General features: G+C 38.8%; 1 protein-coding gene across 2 annotated transcripts in view; it reads left to right on the top strand.

The window, feature by feature from the left end:
* Positions 1 to 19,584, top strand: part of sema3e (sema domain, immunoglobulin domain (Ig), short basic domain, secreted, (semaphorin) 3E) — a 117,935-nt gene that overhangs the window by 95,380 nt on the left and 2,971 nt on the right. The window contains exons 11-15 of one of the 2 annotated variants that reach the window (XM_061969541.1): positions 5,508 to 5,733; positions 7,398 to 7,489; positions 13,171 to 13,212; positions 13,342 to 13,508; positions 13,657 to 13,724. In XM_061969541.1, the coding sequence (XP_061825525.1) occupies positions 5,508 to 5,733; positions 7,398 to 7,489; positions 13,171 to 13,212; positions 13,342 to 13,508; positions 13,657 to 13,724 (595 nt within the window). Of the gene's footprint in view, positions 1 to 5,507; positions 5,734 to 7,397; positions 7,490 to 13,170; positions 13,213 to 13,341; positions 13,509 to 13,653; positions 13,725 to 19,584 lie in introns of both variants that reach the window. The other variant, XM_061969540.1, reaches the window with a different exon arrangement.

Here is a 19,584-nt window from a genome sequence, read left to right as displayed (position 1 = left end):
AGAGACACAGCCTCCGATGCCACTTCAGCTCCACTTAAGGATTTTAACGGAAGGCACTACTAGCCAGGACAACATTGATAGAGCCATTGCAGCGTATGTGCTCGAAGACATGCAGGCTATTTCTACAGTGGAGTCACCCGCTTTCAGGCAGCGAATTAGCATGATACCGGCGTCAAACAGCAAATGGCACGGAAAACATGTTCCAAGTACCTGGACAGTGAGTACATAAACATGGAAAGTGAGCTAAAGAAAACACTCCAAACTCATCAGCAATTAAGGTACACACACTCTGTCAATTCTCTTATATACTCTTTCATTCTAGACTTCTAGAGTGTTTGATTATCACATCACTCTAAATCAGTGGTTCTTAACCTGGGTTCGATGGAACCCTAGGGGTTCGGTGAGTCGGACTCAGGGGTTCGGCGGAGGTCAAGACACACCCGACTCATCGTGTAAATAAAAACTCCTCTCAATCGGCGTATTACGGATACGGCAACAGCAAAAGTCAGACTGATTTGCAGGTGTGTAATTTGTTGTGAGTTTATGCACTGTGTTGGTTTTGTTGTTTGCACAAGGTGATGTTCATGCACGCTTCATTTTGTCCATCCATCCATCTTCTTCCGCTTATCCGAGGTCGGGTCGCGGGGGCTGCAGCCTAAGCAGGGAAGCCCAGACTTCCCTCTCCCCAGCCACTTCGTCCAGCTCTTCCTGTGGGACCCCGAGGCGTTCCCAGGCCAGCCGGGAGACATAGTCTTCCCAACGTATCCTGGGTCTTCCCCGCGGCCTCCTACCGGTCGGACGTGCCCTAAACACCTCCCTAGGGAGGCGCTCGGGTGGCATCCTGACCAGATGCCCGAACCACCTCATCTGGCTCCTCTCGATGTGGAGGAGCAGCGGCTTTACTTTGAGCTCCTCCCGGATGACAGAGCTTCTCACCCTATCTCTAAGGGAGAGCCCCACCACCCGGCGGAGGAAACTCATTTCGGCCGCTTGTACCCGTGATCTTGTCCTTTCGGTCATAACCCAAAGCTCATGACCATAGGTGAGGATGGGAACGTAGATCGACCGGTAAATTGAGAGCTTTGCCTTCCGGCTCAGCTCCTTCTTCACCACAACGGATCGATACAGTGTCTGAAGACGCCGCACCGATCCGCCTGTCGATCTCACCATCCACTCTTCCCTCACTCGTGAACAAGACTCTGAGGTACTTGAACTCCTCCACTTGGGGCAGGGTCTCCTTCCCAACCCGGAGATGGCACGCCACCCTTTTCCGGGCGAGAACCATGGACTCCGACTTGGAGGTGCTGATTCTCATCCCAGTCGCTTCACACTCAGCTGCGAACCGATCCAGTGAGAGCTGAAGATCCTGACCAGATGAAGCCATCAGGACCACATCATCTGCAAAAAGCAGAGACCTAATCCTGCAGCCACCAAACCAGATCCCCTCAACGCCTTGACTGCGCCTAGAAATTCTGTCCATAAAAGTTATGAACAGAATGGGTGACAAAGGGCAGCCTTGGCGGAGTCCAAACCTCACTGGAAACGTGTCCGACTTACTGCCGGCAATGCGGACCAAGCTCTGACACTGAGCATACAGGGAGCGGACTGCCACAATCAGACAGTCCGATACCCCATACTCCCTGAGCACTCCCCACAGGACTTCCCGAGGGACACGGTCGAATGCCTTCTCCAAGTCCACAAAACACATGTAGACTGGTTGGGCAAACTCCCATGCACCCTCAAGGACCCTGCCGAGAGTATAGAGCTGGTCCACAGTTCCACGACGAGGACGAAAACCACACTGTTCCTCCTGAATCCGAGGTTCGACTATCCGGCGTAGCCTCCTCTCCAGTACACCCGAATAGACCTTACCGGGAAGGCTGAGGAGTGTGATCCCACGATAGTTAGAACACACCCTCCGGTTCCCCTTCTTAAAGAGAGGAACCACCACCCCGGTCTGCCAATCGTTCATTTTGTGCACCAGTAAAAAAAACATGGTAACACTTTAGTATGGGGAACATATTCACCATTAATTAGTTGCTTATTAACATGCAAATTAGTAACATATTGGCTCTTAACTAGTCATTATTAAGTACTTATTAATGCCTTATTCGGCATGGCCTTATTATAACCCTAACCCTGGCCCTAACCCTCTAACCCTAACCCTAACCCTAACCAAATAACTCTAAATCAGTGGTTCTTAACCTTGTTGGAGGTACCGAACCCCACCGGTTTCATATGCGCATTCACCCAACCCTTCTTCAAGATAAAGTTGCCGTATTTTTCGGAGTATAAGTCGCACCGGAGTATAAGTTGCACCTGCCGAAAATGCATAATAAAGAAGGAAAAAAACATATATAAGTCGCACTGGAGCCCGGCCAAACTATGAAAAAAACTGCGACTTATAGTCCGAAAAATACGGTATGTTTTTCTACTGGTGCACAAAAATGAACCGTGCATGAACATCACCTTGTTCAAAGAACAAAACCAACACAGTGCACAAATTACACCCTTTACACACATTACCATGAATTGATTAAAGTGGACCCCGACTTAAACAAGTTGAAAAACTTATTGGGGTGTTACCATTTAGTGGTCAATTGTACGGAATATGTACTGTACTGTGTATTCTCTTCCTTTGCAATCTGCTGGTAAAAGTTTCAATCGATCAATCAAACAACCTGCAAATCAGATGGAAAATTAGAGGGAACATTGTTTGGGGGTATCCATAATACACCTGGGGACGGCGTGGCGAAGTTGGGAGAGAGGCCGTGCCAGCAATCTGAGGGTTACCGGTTTAAACCCCACCTTCTACCATCCGAGTCACGTCCGTTGTGTCCTTGAGCAAGACACTTCACCCTTGCTCCTGATGGGCCTGGTTAGCGCCGTGCATGGCAGCTCCCGCCATCAGTGTGTGAATGTGTGTGTGTGAATGTAGAAATAGTGTCAAAGCGCTTTGAGTTCCTTAAAAAAGGTAGAAAAGCGCTATACAAGTACAACCCATTTTACATTTTACTGATAGGGAGAAGTTTTTATTTACACGATAAGTCGGATGTCATGACTTGGTCCTGGGTGTTTGCTTTTCCGGAAGGCAACGGAAAGTTGGCTCGGGCGAGACGGGAATGTGAGTACATGATTTATTATTACTATCAAAAAAAAGTAAAAAACGAAAAGCGCGCACAGTGGCGGAGAAACAACTTGGCTATGAACACAAATACTTGCACAAAGGCAGAAACTATGAACAACAAAAAACACTAACTGTGGCATTAATAAACAAAACTTACTTGGCATGGACAAAAAGGAGCAGCGTGAACGATGGACATGAAAAAAGTGTCAGGAATGTGCAGAGCATAAATGTGGGATGTCACCAGAAAGACAAACTGAAAACAATGAACTTAAATACTACAGACATGATTAACGAAAACAGGTGCGTGACTCAAAATGTGAAACAGGTGCGTGACTCAAAACGTGAAACAGGTGTGTGACGTAACAGGTGACAACTAATGGGTTGCTATGGTGACAAACAAGAGTGCACAATGAGTCCAAACGTGGAACAGGTGAAACTAATGGGTAATCATGGAAACAAGACAAGGGAGTGAAAAGCCAGAAACTAAAGAGTCCAATAACTAAACAAAACAAAACATGACTAAAACAAAACATGATTACACAGACATGACATCGGATGTGTCTTTACCTCCGTGGCGGAGGCTCCGCCGAACCCCTGAGGCCGACTCACCGAACCCCTAGGGTTCGATCGAACCCAGGTTAAGAACCACTGCTCTAAATTAAGTCTTTGTTACTTAGAATATGTTCCCCATACTAAAGTGTTACCAAAAACATATAACTTTGTCTTGAATTTGAAAAAAAAAAACAACATTTCATTTTTCACCAAAGAAGGGTTCGGTGAATGCGCATATGAAACTGGTGGGGTTCGGTACCTCCAACAAGGTTAAGAACCACTGCTCTAAATGTATCGACTATAAAGTTCACAAACATAAAGAGGGATCCTATTGGGCCAGGGCAATCTTTCCTTATCTCTAAACTAAAACTGGGGAAATGTGTTCAGGGCTTCAGTACAGTGTTGATCTCATGAAGACATGATTTTATTTCTGAATTCCTTGAGAGAAAAAAAATGCCTGGTTAGGCTTTGTGTATGTCATGTGTGCCTTCCTTGGGTGAAGCCAGGTTTACAGCTATGTTGTTATTATGCTGTTTGTTACTTATGTATGTTATGTTGCAGCTATTTAAAATAGTTTTGTCAATTTGTTCTGGCCTGAAATAAATTGGCCCTTTGAAACATATCTTTGTCTTTGTGTGTTGTATGTAAACCACATTGCTTAGCAGAGTTCAGTGATGCAAATTCATGTCAAGTTGATCAACAGATTGAATTATTCTCCAGTGCAATAACAGTACTAAAATGAAGGCTAAAAGGGCATTAATGGGAGCCTTAAAAATTGTTTTAAAAAAGAAGTAACTAAATAGTTACTTTTCACAGTAACGCATTACTTTTTGGTGTAAGTAACTGAGTTAGTAACTGAGTTAATTTTGAAATAAAGTAACTAGTAACTGTAAGTAGTTACTGGTTTTCAGTAACTAACCCAACACTGGTCATGTCATGTCTGTGTAATCATGTTTTGTTTTAGTCATGTTTTGTTTTGTTTAGTTATTGGACTCTTTAGTTTCTGGCTTTTCACTCCCTTGTCTTGTTTCCATGGTTACCCATTAGTTTCACCTGTTCCACGTTTGGACTCATTGTGCACTCGTTTGTCACCATAGTAACCCATTCGTTTTCACCTGTCATGTCACGCACCTGTTTTGAGTCACGCACCTGTTAAACATGTCTGTGTTATTTAAGCTTTTCATTTTCTGTTGTTCGTCCTGGTGTCATATCTTTTCTAACCCTGCTATCCTCTCGTATCAAGCCCTGTTCACGGTCCTATAGCACAGTAAGTGTTTTTTTATTTCGTGTTCACAGTTTCTACCTTTGTGCAAGTTTTGTTTTCATTCGCCTAATGTCAGAACGAGGACTATGGAGTTTTTGTTTTCCCAAGATGCAAGTGAATTTGGATCGGACATGGCTTGAAGGTGGGTACATGATTTATTTATTACTATCAAAAAGGAACAAACGAAAAGCGCGCACAATGGCGGAGGTAAAAAAAACTTAACACAGACATGATTAACAACAGGTGCGTGACTCAAAACAGGTGCGTGACATGACAGGTGAAAACTAATGGGTTGCTATGGTGACAAACGAGTGCACAATGAGTCCAAACGTGGAACAGGTGAAACTAATGGGTAACCATGGAAACAAGACAAGGGAGTGAAAAGCCAGAAACTAAAGAGTCCAATAACTAAACAAAACAAAACATGATTACACAGACATGACTGGTCATGCATTCCTAGAAAACACACATGTTGAAGACTGCTGAGTACTCACAGCGACAGGTGCCAGACATGGTGCGTTGTCGTCATCAAACTAGCCTCTAACTGCGTGCTCTCGTTGACAGTGTGCCAGCAAAGTGAGCGGCGGGGGCTTCTCCAGCTCCAAAGAGTTTCCAGATGAAGTTCTGCGCTTCGTGCGCGCTCACCCCGTCATGTACCGCCCCGTTGGACCGCAACACCAAAGGCCCGTCTTCCTGCAGACGGAGAGAGGCGGCAGGAAGTTGACCCAGATTGCGGTTGACAGGGTCCAAGCCCAGGATGGACACTACCATGTCCTCTACATCGGCACAGGTGCACACGCTTCCTCAATCACTTGTTTTGTGTGTGGAAAAGCCGAGATGACAGTACTTTGAGTACAAACCCCGTTTCCATATGAGTTGGGAAATTGTTTTTCAGTTGAATGCACTACAAAGACCACATATTTGATGTTCAAACTCATAAACTTTATTTTTTTTTTTGCAAATAATAATTAACTTAGAATTTCATGGCTGCAACACGTGCCAAAGTAGTTGGGAAAGGGCATGTTCACCACTGTGTTACATGGCCTTTCCTTTTAACAACACTCAGTAAACGTTTGGGAACTGAGGAGACACATTTTTGAAGCTTCTCAGGTGGAATTCTTTCCCATTCTTGCTTGATGTACAGCTTAAGTTGTTCAACAGTCCGGGGGTCTCCGTTGTGCTATTTTAGGCTTCATAATGCGCCAATGGGAGACAGGTCTGGACTACAGGCAGGCCGGTCTAGTACCCGCACTCTTTTACTATGAAGCCAGGTTGATGTAACACGTGACTTGGCATTGTCTTGCTGAAATAAGCAGGGGCGTCCATGGTAACGTTGCTTGGATAGCAACATATGTTGCTCCAAAACCTGTATGTACCTTTCAGCATTAATGGCGCCTTTACAGATGTGTAAGTTACCCATGTCTTGGGCACTAATACACCCCCATACCATCACACATGCTGGCTTTTCAACTTTGCGCCTATAACAATCCGGATGGTTCTTCTCCTCTTTGGTCCGGAGGACACGACGTCCACAGTTTCCAAAAAATAATTTGAAATGTGGACTCATCAGACCACAGAACACTTTTCCACTTTGTATCAGTCCATTTTAGATGAGCTCAGGCCCAGCGAAGCCGACGGCGTTTCTGGGTGTTGTTGATAAACGGTTTTCGCCTTGCATAGGAGAGTTTTAACTTGCACTTACAGATGTAGCGACCAACTGTAGTTACTGACAGTGGGTTTCTGAAGTGTTCCTGAGCCCATGTGGTGATATCCTTTACACACTGATGTCGCTTGTTGATGCAGTACAGCCTGAGAGATCGAAGGTCACGGGCTTAGCTGCTTACGTGCAGTGATTTCTCCAGATTCTCTGAACCCTTTGATGATATTACAGACCGTAGATGGTGAAATCCCTAAATTCCTTGCAATAGCTGCTTGAGAAAGGTTTTTCTTAAACTGTTCAACAATTTGCTCACGCATTTGTTGACAAAGTGGTGGCCCTCGCCCCATCCTTGTTTGTGAATGACTGAGCATTTCATGGAATCTACTTTTATACCCAATCATGGCACCCACCTGTTCCCAATTTGCCTGCTCACCTGTGGGATGTTCCAAATAAGTGTTTGATGAGCATTCCTCAACTTTATCAGTCTTTTTTGCCACCTTTCCCAACTTCTTTGTCACAAGTTGCTGGCATCAAATTCTAAAGTTAATGATTATTTGCAAAAAAAAAAAAAAGTTTATCAGTTAGAACATCAAATTTGTTGTCTTTGTAGCATATTCAACTGAATATGGGTTGAAAAGGATTTGCAAATCATTGTAATCTGTTTATATTTACATCTAACACAATTTCCCAACTCATATGGAAACGGGGTTTGTACTTAACATATCAGCACATGCAAAAAAAAGTTGGTATTTCTTCGTTTTTTTAATGAAAGTTATATTTATCATTTTTTCCAGATGACTCGGCGGTGCTGAAAGTGATCACCATCTACAACCAAGACACCGACACCATGGAGGAAGTTCTCCTGGAGGAGCTGCAAGTATTTAGGGTACGGATTTGTGACTTTAAAAAAAATCCACCTTTCATTTTTTTTTAATGTCAAATATAAATATATAATTCAGGTTTTTTTGTTTTTTAAAATCGCCTTTTCACTGTCACTGGTAGATGCACATATCTTCAGGTCACTGGCGTACGTGTGTGCGAGTGACAGGAAAAAAAGCTCTGAGGAGAATTGGTTTGGCTGGATGGAAATGTATTCAAAAGTGTATGGAATATAGTTGAGAATAGAGAGAACAAAAGTCACCTGTTACTTTTCCAGGCAGTTTTCAAACTATATATTTGTTTTAATTTAAGTTAATAAAATAAAAATAATCAACTTCCAAGACCTATTACATTCTAATAATAAATAACACATTAAATAACCTATGAATTGTATTATTATTATTATAATTATAAAGATAATGATTTTAGTTGATCTGATCATACACTACTATAATAGGACGTTACTATAAATACTTCAGGTAATTAATTACATTTAATAAAGTAGAATAATGATAATAATAATATTACATTTAATTATTTCCAATTAATTAAAGTTAATGAATGAATAAACATGCATGAGGTTACTATAGTTGGTTATTTGTTAGTATTTTAGACCACTATGATAAAAGGATGCTATAAATATTTCAGGTAACTAAATAAACAAAGTACAACAGTAAAAAAATAAAAAAATAATAATATTATCATTGTGACTACTACTAATATTAATAACAAAATAAAATAGTGGGTTACTAGTTACTATAAGGCTACTATAATAAAATAATACAATGAATATTTCAGGTAACTAAATGAAAAAAATGAAAAACAGTAAAAATAATAATAATAATATTCTTATTATTATCATTGTGACTACTAATATTAATGACAAAATAAAATAGTGGGTTACTAGTTACTATAAGGCTACTATAATAAAATGATAGTATTAATATTTCAGGTAACTAAATGAAAAAAAAAGTAAAAATAATAATAATGTTATTATTATTATCATTGTGACTACTACTAATATTAATAACAACATAAAATAGTGGGTTACTAGTTACTATAAGGCTACTATAATAAAATGATATGATGAAAATTTCAGGTAACTAAATTAAAAAAATAAATAACAGTAAAAATAATAATACAATTCTTGTTATTATTATTGTGACTACTACTAATATTAATGACAAAATAAAATAGTGGGTTACTAGTTACTATAAGGCTACTATAATAAAATGATACGATGAATATTTCAGGTAACTAAATGAAAAAAAAAAAAAATAGTAAAATTAGTAATAATAATATTCTTATTATTGTCATTGTGACTACGACTAATATTAATGACAAAATAAAATAGTGAGTTACTAGTTACTATAAGGCTACTATAATAAAATGATATATTAGGTAACTAAATAAAAAAGTAAAATAAAATAGTAAAAATAATAATATTGTCATGTGTAATCATGTTTTGTTTTAAGTCATGTTTTATTTAGTTTCTGGCTTTTCACTCCCTTGTCTTGTTTGCATGATTACCCATTAGTTTCACCTGTTCCACGTTTGTACTCATTGTGCAGTCTTGTTTGTCACCATAGCAACCATTAGTTTTCACCTGTCACGTCACGCACCTGTTTCACGTTTTGAGTCACGCACCTGTTTTCGTTAATCATGTCTGTGTTATTTAAGCTTTTCATTTTCTGTTGTGCGTCCTGACGACCTCACACCACATTTATGCTCTGTCCATGCCTGATACTTCTTTTCATGTCCATCGTTCACGCTGCTCCTTTTTTGTCCATGCCAAGTAAGTTTTCTTTATTCAAGCCATAGTTTGCAAGTTTTGTTTAATTGTTCATAGTTGCTGCCAATGTGCAAGTTTTGTGTTTATAGTCTAGTTTTGTTTCTCCTCCACTGTGCGCGCTTTTCGTTTATTCCTTTTTTTTGATAAATATAAATAAATCATGTACCTTCATTCCCGTCTCGCCCGAGCCAACTTTCCGTTGCATCCCGGAAAAGCAAACTCCCAAGATCAAGTCCTGACAAATATTATTATTATTATCATTGTGACTACTGCTAATATTAATGACAAAATAAAATAGTGGGTTACTAGTTACTATAAGGCTACTATAATAAAATGATACGATGAATATTTCAGATAACTAAATGAAAAAAAAAGTAATAATAATATTATTATTATTATTATGATCATTGTGACTACTACTAATATTAATGACAAAATAAAATAGTGGGTTACTAGTTATTATAAGGCTACAATAATAGAATGATACAATAAATATTTCAGGTTAGTAAAAAAAAAAAAAAAGTAAAATAGTAGAAATAACAATAATAATAATAATATTAATAATAATAATAATAATAATAATACTAATAATATTATCACAGTGACTACTAATATTAATGACAAAATAAAATAGTGGGTTAATAGTTAACATAAGGCTACTACAATAGGATGATACTATAAATATTTCGGGTAACTAAATACAAAAAAAAGTAAATTAGTAGAAACAATAATAATAATACATTTATTATTATTATTATCACAGTGACTAATAATATTAGTAGTCACAGTGACTAGGCTACTGTAATAGGATTGTACTCTAAATCTTTCAGGTAGTTAAATAAATAAAGTACAAAAGTAATAATACTAATAACAATAATATCACTACTACTACGACTAATATAATGACAAAATAAAATGTAATTATTTCCTATTGATCGAAGTTATGTACTGCTGAACAAGCATAGGCATACTATAATAGGACAATACTGTAAATAGTTTCGATAATTAAATAGAAAAAATGAACTATAATAAAAGTAATTATAATTTTTACTAGGACTACTAAGGATAATGATAATAATAATATTAATAATAATAATAATAATATGCTCAAAAAGGTTCACTGTCTTATTCACACACTTTTTCAAATGTTCTTGTAATCAGATTTTTTTTTAAATAACAATTAAATAATGATAATAATAAAATACAATTTAAAAATGTTCCTATTTATTTAGGTTATTGCACTGTTAAAAATGCATGAGGTAGCTGTATTTAAAAATGCATATTTTTACAATACAATACAGTTCTGTTATTGCAGAATCTAAAACACAACATTTTCTAGTGTAATTTGATGAAATATTTGCCTAACAAAATTTAGTATTTTCTAGGTTCCGACTGCAATAAAACTAAATAAAACTAGTTACTACTACTTTAGGCTACTGTAATAGGATACTTTAAATATTTCTGGTAACTAAATAAATAAATAACTAAAGTACAATAGAAATACAAATAAAAATAATAATAATAATAATAATATTATCACTGTGACTACTACTAATATTAATGACAAAATAAAATAGTGGGTTACTAGTTACTATAAGGCTACTATAATAGGATGATACTATAAATAGTTCAGGTAATTAAATACATCAAATAAAAAACATTAATAATAATAATAATTATTATTATCATAACAATAATAATAACATTAAATCTAATACTTTCCTATTCGTATAAGCTAATGTACTATTAAACATGTTTGAGGTTACTAGTTGGTTACTAATTACTACTACTTTAGGCTACTGCAATAGGATAATACTCTAAATATTTCAGGTAATTAAATAAATAAAGTACAAAAGCAATAATATTAATAACAATAATCTCACTGTTACTACGACTAATATTAATGACAAAATAAAATGTAATTATTTTCTATTGATCGAAGTTATGTACTGCTGAACAAGCATAAACATAGGCTACTATAATAGGACAATACTGTAAATAGTTCAGGTAATTAAATAAATACAATGAAGTATAATAAAAGTAATATTTTTTACTAGGACTACTACTAAGGATAATACTAATACTAATATGCTCAAAAAGGTTCATTATGTCTTATTCATATATTTTTTCAAATGTTCTTGTAATCGGAAAAATAAAAAAATAAAAATTAAATAATAATAATAATAATAATAATACAAACCCCGTTTCCATATGAGTTGGGGAATTGTGTTAGATGTAAATATAAATGGAATACAATGATTTGCAAATACTTTTCAACCCATATTCAGTTGAATATGCTACAAAGACAACATATTTGATGTTCAAACTGATAAACATTTTTTTTTTTTTTTTAAATAATCATTAACTTTAGAATTTGATGTCAGCAAGACGTGACAAAGTAGTTGGGAAAGGTGGCAATAAATACTGATAAAGTTGAGGAATGCTCATCAAACACTTATTTGGAACATCCCACAGGTGAACAGGCAAATTGGGAACAGGTGGGTGCCATGATTGGGTATAAAAGTAGATTCCATGAAATGCTCAGTCATTCACAAACAAGGATGGGGCGAGGGTCACCACTTTGTCAACAAATGCGTGAGCAAATTGTTGAACAGTTTAAGAAAAACCTTTATCAACCAGCTATTGCAAGGAATTTAGGGATTTCACCATCTACGGTCCGTAATATCATCAAAGGCTTCAGAGAATCTGGAGAAATCACTGCACGTCAGCAGCTAAGCCCGTGACCTTCGATCCCTCAGGCTGTACTGCATCAACAAGCGACATCAGTGTGTAAAGGATATCACCACATGAGCTCAGTAACACTTCTGAAACCCACTGTCAGTAACTACAGTTGGTCGCTACATCTGTAAGTGCAAGTTAAAACCCTCCTATGCAAGGCGAAAACCGTTTATCAACAACACCCAGAAACGCCGTCGGCTTCGCTGGGCCTGAGCTCATCTAAGATGGACTGATACAAAGTGGAAAAGTGTTCTGTGGTCTGACGAGTCCACATTTCAAATTGTTTTTGAAAACTGTGGACGTCGTGTCCTCCGGACGAAAGAGGAAAAGAACCATCCGGATTGTTATAGGCGCAAAGTGGAAAAGCCAGCATGTGTGATGGTATGGGGGTGTATTAGTGCCCAAGACATGGGTAACTTACGCATCTGTGAAGGCGCCATTAATGCTGAAAGGTACATGCAGGTTTTGGAGCAACATATGTTGCCATCCAAGCAACGTTACCATGGACGCCCCTGCTTATTTCAGCAAGACAATGCCAAGCCACGTGTTACATCAACGTGGCTTCATAGTAAAAGAGTGCGGGTACTAGACTGGCCTGCCTGTAGTCCAGACCAATGTGTGGCGCATTATGAAGCCTAAAATACCACAACGGAGACCCCCGGACTGTTGAACAACTTAAGCTGTACATCAAGCAAGAATGGGAAAGAATTCCACCTGAGAAGCTTCAAAAATGTGTCTCCTCAGTTCCCCAACCTTTACTGAGTGTTGTTAAAAGGTAAGGCCATGTAACACAGTGGTGAACATGCCCTTTCCCAACTACTTTGGCACGTGTTGCAGCCATGAAATTCTAAGTTAATTATTATTTGCAAAAAAAAAAAAAGGTTCATGAGTTTGAACATCAAATATGTTGTCTTTGTAGTGCATTCAATTGAATATGGGTTGAAAAGGATTTGCAAATCATTGTATTCCGTTTATATTTACATCCAACACAATTTCCCAACTCATATGGAAACAGGGTGTGTAAGTCAATGTAGTGTTAAATATGCATGAGGTAGCTGGATGTGTTACAATACAGTTGTGTTATTGCATAATCTAAAACACATTTTCTAGTGTAACTTGATGAAATATTTGCCTAACAAAAATGTGTATTTTTCTAGGTTCCAACTGCAATAAAAGAGATCATTATATCTCCCAAAAGGGTAAGACTGTGGATTCTTGCAGTTCTGCTTTGTAGCCACAAGATGAGAACATTGCATCACTTTGCACGACTTCACACTCGGCGTCGTTGAGGGCGTGATAAATCACGTCCATGTTTCCTGTGTCCCCAGCAACACCTGTACGTGGGCTCAGACGTGGGCGTGGCCCAGGTCAAGGTGCATCAGTGTGACCTGTATGGCTCAGAATGTGCCGACTGCTGTCTGGCCAGAGACCCCTACTGTGCCTGGGACGGCCTCACCTGCTCCAGATACTACCCGGCTGGAGTCTACACCAAGAGGTACACCAAGAAGCCCATCCTGACGTAAATGTCAGCTGTTACATAACGCTCAATGTGCCCGCTTTCCAAAAATGTTGCCTCTCTGTTTGCTCTCTGTCAACAATCCTTTCATCGCCCGCCCCGTTTTCGCTCCCCTTCATCTCAGCAGACGATTTAGGCGACAGGATGTTCGCCATGGCAACGCCGTCCAGCTGTGCAACGGGCTGCAAATCGATGGTTAGTGTAAAAGAGCAGGCGTGCGCTGCCTTCTGTTCCAAGACAAGTCTGTGGTCTAAATATAAATACAGAAGTACCTCAACTTAAATGCTTTGTGACAAAAGCTCTGAACTCAAAACATTTGCATCTTAAATGAACGAATGAATGAAATGAATTAAACTGACCCATGCAAAGACAGCAGCATTTTAATGTGGAACATACCTTTTAAAAATCAAAACAAACTTTGACATAAGAAATGTTGTACAGAACTATACAGTAGAGAGTCGAGAGTCGAGGTGAGACTGTCAAAAGTATTGACTTCACAATCACGTTTTAACCACGTGACTAAACTTGTTAACATCTTAGCTTGCTCAATGCAAGTTGCTCTTTGTGTTGCTCGATGTGCTGTCATTTGTTTGTTGCACCGCTGTTGTTCTCCGTGTCGAGTGCAGGGGTTTTCATCGTTTTCCAGGCCAATGACCGTCAAACTGACGGAGCGATGGAGCATATATATATATATATATACACACATATACATATATATATATATATATATATATATATATATATATATATATATATACACATACATACATACATATGTATTATATGTTATACATATATATATGTGTGTGTATATATATATATATATAAATATATACATACATACATACATATATGTGCATATATGTGTGTATATACATATATATATATATATGTCTTAATAAGGTTATCCAAAAAATAGTGCTCGATACCGTAGTAGAGCGCAATATATGTATGTGTGGGAAAAAATCACAAGACTATTTCATCTCTACAGGCCTGTTTCATGAGGGGGTTCCCTCAATCATCAGGAGATTTTAATGGGAGCATTCACATACCATGGTTTATATAGGGCACAGAGTGGGTGGGTACAGGCTGGCGTAGGGGCGTGGTGATTGGCTCATGTGTTACCTAGGAGGTGTTTCCGTCTGTGGCGGCATGCTGTTACAATTTCGCTGCGCTTGTTGAGGGATGACAGGTCTGGACGGTAAATAATAAACATTTTCTCTTTCAAGCATAGGTTGCATCTTTTATTACCACTATTGTAAGGTGTGCTGGATGCAAGAATTTGCCATGTTATTGAATATTCAACATTATTGTCTTTGAGGTCCCAAATGTGTTTGCTGAGTTCTGTGGTATTCCGCAGGTTTTGGTTCCTGAAAGAAGCCTTGTGATTGTTCCATCTGGTTTTGAACTCTCCCTCGGTTAATCCTACATATGTGTCGGATGTGTTAATGTCCTTGCGTGTTACCTTAGATTGGTAGACAACTGATGTTTGTAAGCATTTTGTTGGTTTTGGAGTCGCTCTTTCCGGGGGCCGACGGCTCATTTGCAATTGTTTTGTTGTGGTTTGAGATAATTTGTCGTATATTGTTCATACAGCTGTAGCTCAATTTAATGTTGTTCTTGTTGAATACTTTTCTTAGGGTGTTGTCTTTGGGAAAGTGTTTGTCAATCAGATTGAGGAATTTGTGTCCAATGTTAGTTGAGACGTTTTTGCTGTATGGGGGGTTGTACCAGATGATGTCGTTTCGTTTTCTGTTCTTTTTTGGTTGGTTTCCTGGCGTGGGTTCATAGGTGAGGGTGAAATTGTATCCGCTTTCATCAAGGGCTTTTTGGTACGGGGGGGTTGCTTGGTCAAATTCAGCTTTGCTAGATGACAGCATCGGACAGAGCGACTCCAAAACCAACAAAGACTGCAACTGCCGAAAGAAACCTGATTGCCCTCTCAACGGGGGGTGCTTACAAACATCAGTTGTCTACCAATCTAAGGTAACACGCAAGGACATTAACACATCCGACACATATGTAGGATTAACCGAGGGAGAGTTCAAAACCAGATGGAACAATCACAAGGCTTCTTTCAGGAACCAAAACCTGCGGAATACCACAGAACTCAGCAAACACATTTGGGACCTCAAAGACAATAATGTTGAATATTCAATAACATGGCAAATTCTTGCATCCAGCACACCTTACAATAGTGGTAATAAAAGATGCAACCTATGCTTGAAAGAGAAAATGTTTATTATTTACCGTCCAGACCTGTCATCCCTCAACAAGCGCAGCGAAATTGTAACAGCATGCCGCCACAGACGGAAACACCTCCTAGGTAACACATGAGCCAATCACCACGCCCCTACGCCAGCCTGTACCCACCCACTCTGTGCCCTATATAAACCATGGTATGTGAATGCTCCCATTAAAATCTCCTGATTGAGGGAACCCCCTCATGAAACAGGCCTGTAGAGATGAAATAGTCTTGTGATTTTTTCCCCACACATACATATATATATATATATATATATATATATATATATATATATATATACACACACACACACACACACACATACATATATATATACACATATATATACACACACATACAGGTAAAAGCCAGTAAATTAGAATATTTTGAAAAACTTGATTTATTTCAGTAATTGCATTCAAAAGGTGTAACTTGTACATTATATTTATTCATTGCACACAGACTGATGCATTCAAATGTTTATTTCATTTAATTTTGATGATTTGAAGTGGCAACAAATGAAAATCCAAAATTCCGTGTGTCACAAAATTAGAATATTACTTAAGGCTAATACAAAAAAGGGATTTTTAGAAATGTTGGCCAACTGAAAAGTATGAAAATGAAAAATATGAGCATGTACAATACTCAATACTTGGTTGGAGCTCCTTTTGCCTCAATTACTGCGTTAATGCGGCGTGGCATGGAGTCGATGAGTTTCTGGCACTGCTCAGGTGTTATGAGAGCCCAGGTTGCTCTGATAGTGGCCTTCAACTCTTCTGCGTTTTTGGGTCTGGCATTCTGCATCTTCCTTTTCACAATACCCCACAGATTTTCTATGGGGCTAAGGTCAGGGGAGTTGGCGGGCCAATTTAGAACAGAAATACCATGGTCCGTAAACCAGGCACGGGTAGATTTTGCGCTGTGTGCAGGCGCCAAGTCCTGTTGGAACTTGAAATCTCCATCTCCATAGAGCAGGTCAGCAGCAGGAAGCATGAAGTGCTCTAAAACTTGCTGGTAGACGGCTGCGTTGACCCTGGATCTCAGGAAACAGAGTGGACCGACACCAGCAGATGACATGGCACCCCAAACCATCACTGATGGTGGAAACTTTATACTAGACTTCAGGCAACGTGGATCCTGTGCCTCTCCTGTCTTCCTCCCGACTCTGGGACCTAGATTTCCAAAGGAAATGCAAAATTTGCATGGTTGGGTGATGGTTTGGGGTGCCATGTCATCTGCTGGTGTCGGTCCACTCTGTTTCCTGAGATCCAGGGTCAACGCAGCCGTCTACCAGCAAGTTTTAGAGCACTTCATGCTTCCTGCTGCTGACCTGCTCTATGGAGATGGAGATTTCAAGTTCCAACAGGACTTGGCGCCTGCACACAGCGCAAAATCTACCCGTGCCTGGTTTACGGACCATGGTATTTCTGTTCTAAATTGGCCCGCCAACTCCCCTGACCTTAGCCCCATAGAAAATCTGTGGGGTATTGTGAAAAGGAAGATGCAGAATGCCAGACCCAAAAACGCAGAAGAGTTGAAGGCCACTATCAGAGCAACCTGGGCTCTCATAACACCTGAGCAGTGCCAGAAACTCATCAACTCCATGCCACGCCGCATTAACGCAGTAATTGAGGCAAAAGGAGCTCCAACCAAGTATTGAGTATTGTACATGCTCATATTTTTCATTTTCATACTTTTCAGTTGGCCAACATTTCTAAAAATCCCTTTTTTGTATTAGCTTTAAGTAATATTCTAATTTTGTGACACACGGAATTTTGGATTTTCATTTGTTGCCACTTCAAATCATCAAAATTAAATGAAATAAACATTTGAATGCATCAGTCTGTGTGCAATGAATAAATATAATGTACAAGTTACACCTTTTGAATGCAATTACTGAAATAAATCAAGTTTTTCAAAATATTCTAATTTACTGGCTTTTACCTGTATGTATGTATGTATATATATATATATATATATATATATATATATATATATATATATATATATATATATATATATATATATATATATACTGCCAAGATAGTTTTTATTGTATTTTACCGGTTTTAAAGACAGTTTGATTCACAAATATAGTCTTCCGGATTCTGATTACGCTTATCAAAGCTCTGAGAATTATGGATGATCATTTTTTGGAGATACAAAGTTTCGTTGTACTTGCAATGACAATAAAGTCCTATCCTATCCTATTTGGTGGCTAAGATTCACAATCACAACAAAACAATATTTTCTCATTTTTCAGATGGAAACAATGAGTCTGTTAAAAGTATCAGCTGTAATAGGAGTCAATGGGTCTGAAAGAGAAAGTTTGTATACTTAAGTGGTTAGACTATATTCTAACAGTGTTGCAATCAAAAACACAATGTCATTTTCTCAACAAAAAAAACTCCTGAGCAAAATTTCAGACCGCTAATCTTTACACTAAGTCATGGGTGTCAAACTCTGGCCCGCCGTCTAATTTCACTTGGCCCTTGAGGCGATATCAAATCAACACAAGAGCTGGCCCGCCGATTATATACAGAGGCGGTGCCGCGGTAACACCGCATTCACTGTTAATTCTCCCAAATTTCAGTGCCCCTCCTGAAAATCGTCACGTCCGTTTTTCATCCAGTCCAAAGAGTGCTGGCCCAGTCACTTAATATGTGCGGCTTCTGCACGCACACACAAGTGAATGCAATGCATACTTGATCAACAGCGATACAGGTTACACTGAAGGTGGCCGTATAAACAACTTAAACACTATTACAAATATACGCCACACTGTGAATCCACACCAAACAAGAATGACAAACACATCCGCACCGTAACACAACATAAACAGAACAGAACAAATACCCAGAACCCTTTGCAGCACTAACTCTTCAGGGACGCCACAAGGTGCGTGTGTGTGTATGTGTATGAGGGGAGGGGTGTGTGATTTGGCGGGGTTTGGTGGTAGCGGGGGGTGTATTTTGTAGCGTCCCGGAAGAGTTAGTGCTGCAAAGGCTTGTGGGTATTTGTTCTGTTGTGTTTATGTTGTGTTACGGTGCGGATGTTTACCCGAAATGTGTTTGTCATTCTTGTTTGGTGTGGATTCACAGGGTGGCGTATATTTCTAACAGTGTTAAAGTTGTTTATATGGCCACTCTCAGTATAACCTGTATTGCTGTTGATCAAGTATGCGTTGCATTCACGTGTGTGTGCATACAGAAGCCGCACATATCTTGTGACTGGGCGGGCACGTTGTTAGAAGGGATGAAAAGCGGACGTGACGACAGCTCGTCGAGGACGTTAAAGGCAGTGCCTTTAAGGCACGCCCCCCCAAGACTGTGGTCCGGGTGGACTATGAGATATAATGACTGATGAACACTTTCGTTCGATAATGAAGGTTGCCTCAGCTCAAAGCCTGAGCCCCGACATTAATGAACTAGCATCCAAGAAAAGATGGCTTGGGCACATCAGATTAGATCAGTGTGTTGCAAACTGAGCAGTTTAAAGTCCTGATTCATCCTGATTCATTTATTCATTATTTTATTTTCAAATTTATTAGCCTGTGGAAAAAGTTAATGTTGATATTTACCTCAGAAGGCTGCAAATAGAAAAGAGGCATTCCAATTTTTATTTAAATTGTATTTGATATGCCATTGATATTTTTTTATTATTATTATTTGAAACTTGATTTTGCATGTCACTATAAAGTTATATAAGCCTTGCTTGTTCAATATTCAATGCACAACTTGTTTGGGTCCCTATTAAAAGGTTAATTTGTTCAACCTTGGCCCGCGGCTTTGTTCAGTTTTACATTTTGGC

Source organism: Nerophis lumbriciformis, linkage group LG10, assembly GCF_033978685.3.
Source record: "Nerophis lumbriciformis linkage group LG10, RoL_Nlum_v2.1, whole genome shotgun sequence".
NCBI lineage: Eukaryota > Metazoa > Chordata > Actinopteri > Syngnathiformes > Syngnathidae > Nerophis > Nerophis lumbriciformis.
This window is presented reverse-complemented; position numbering and strand designations above follow the sequence as displayed.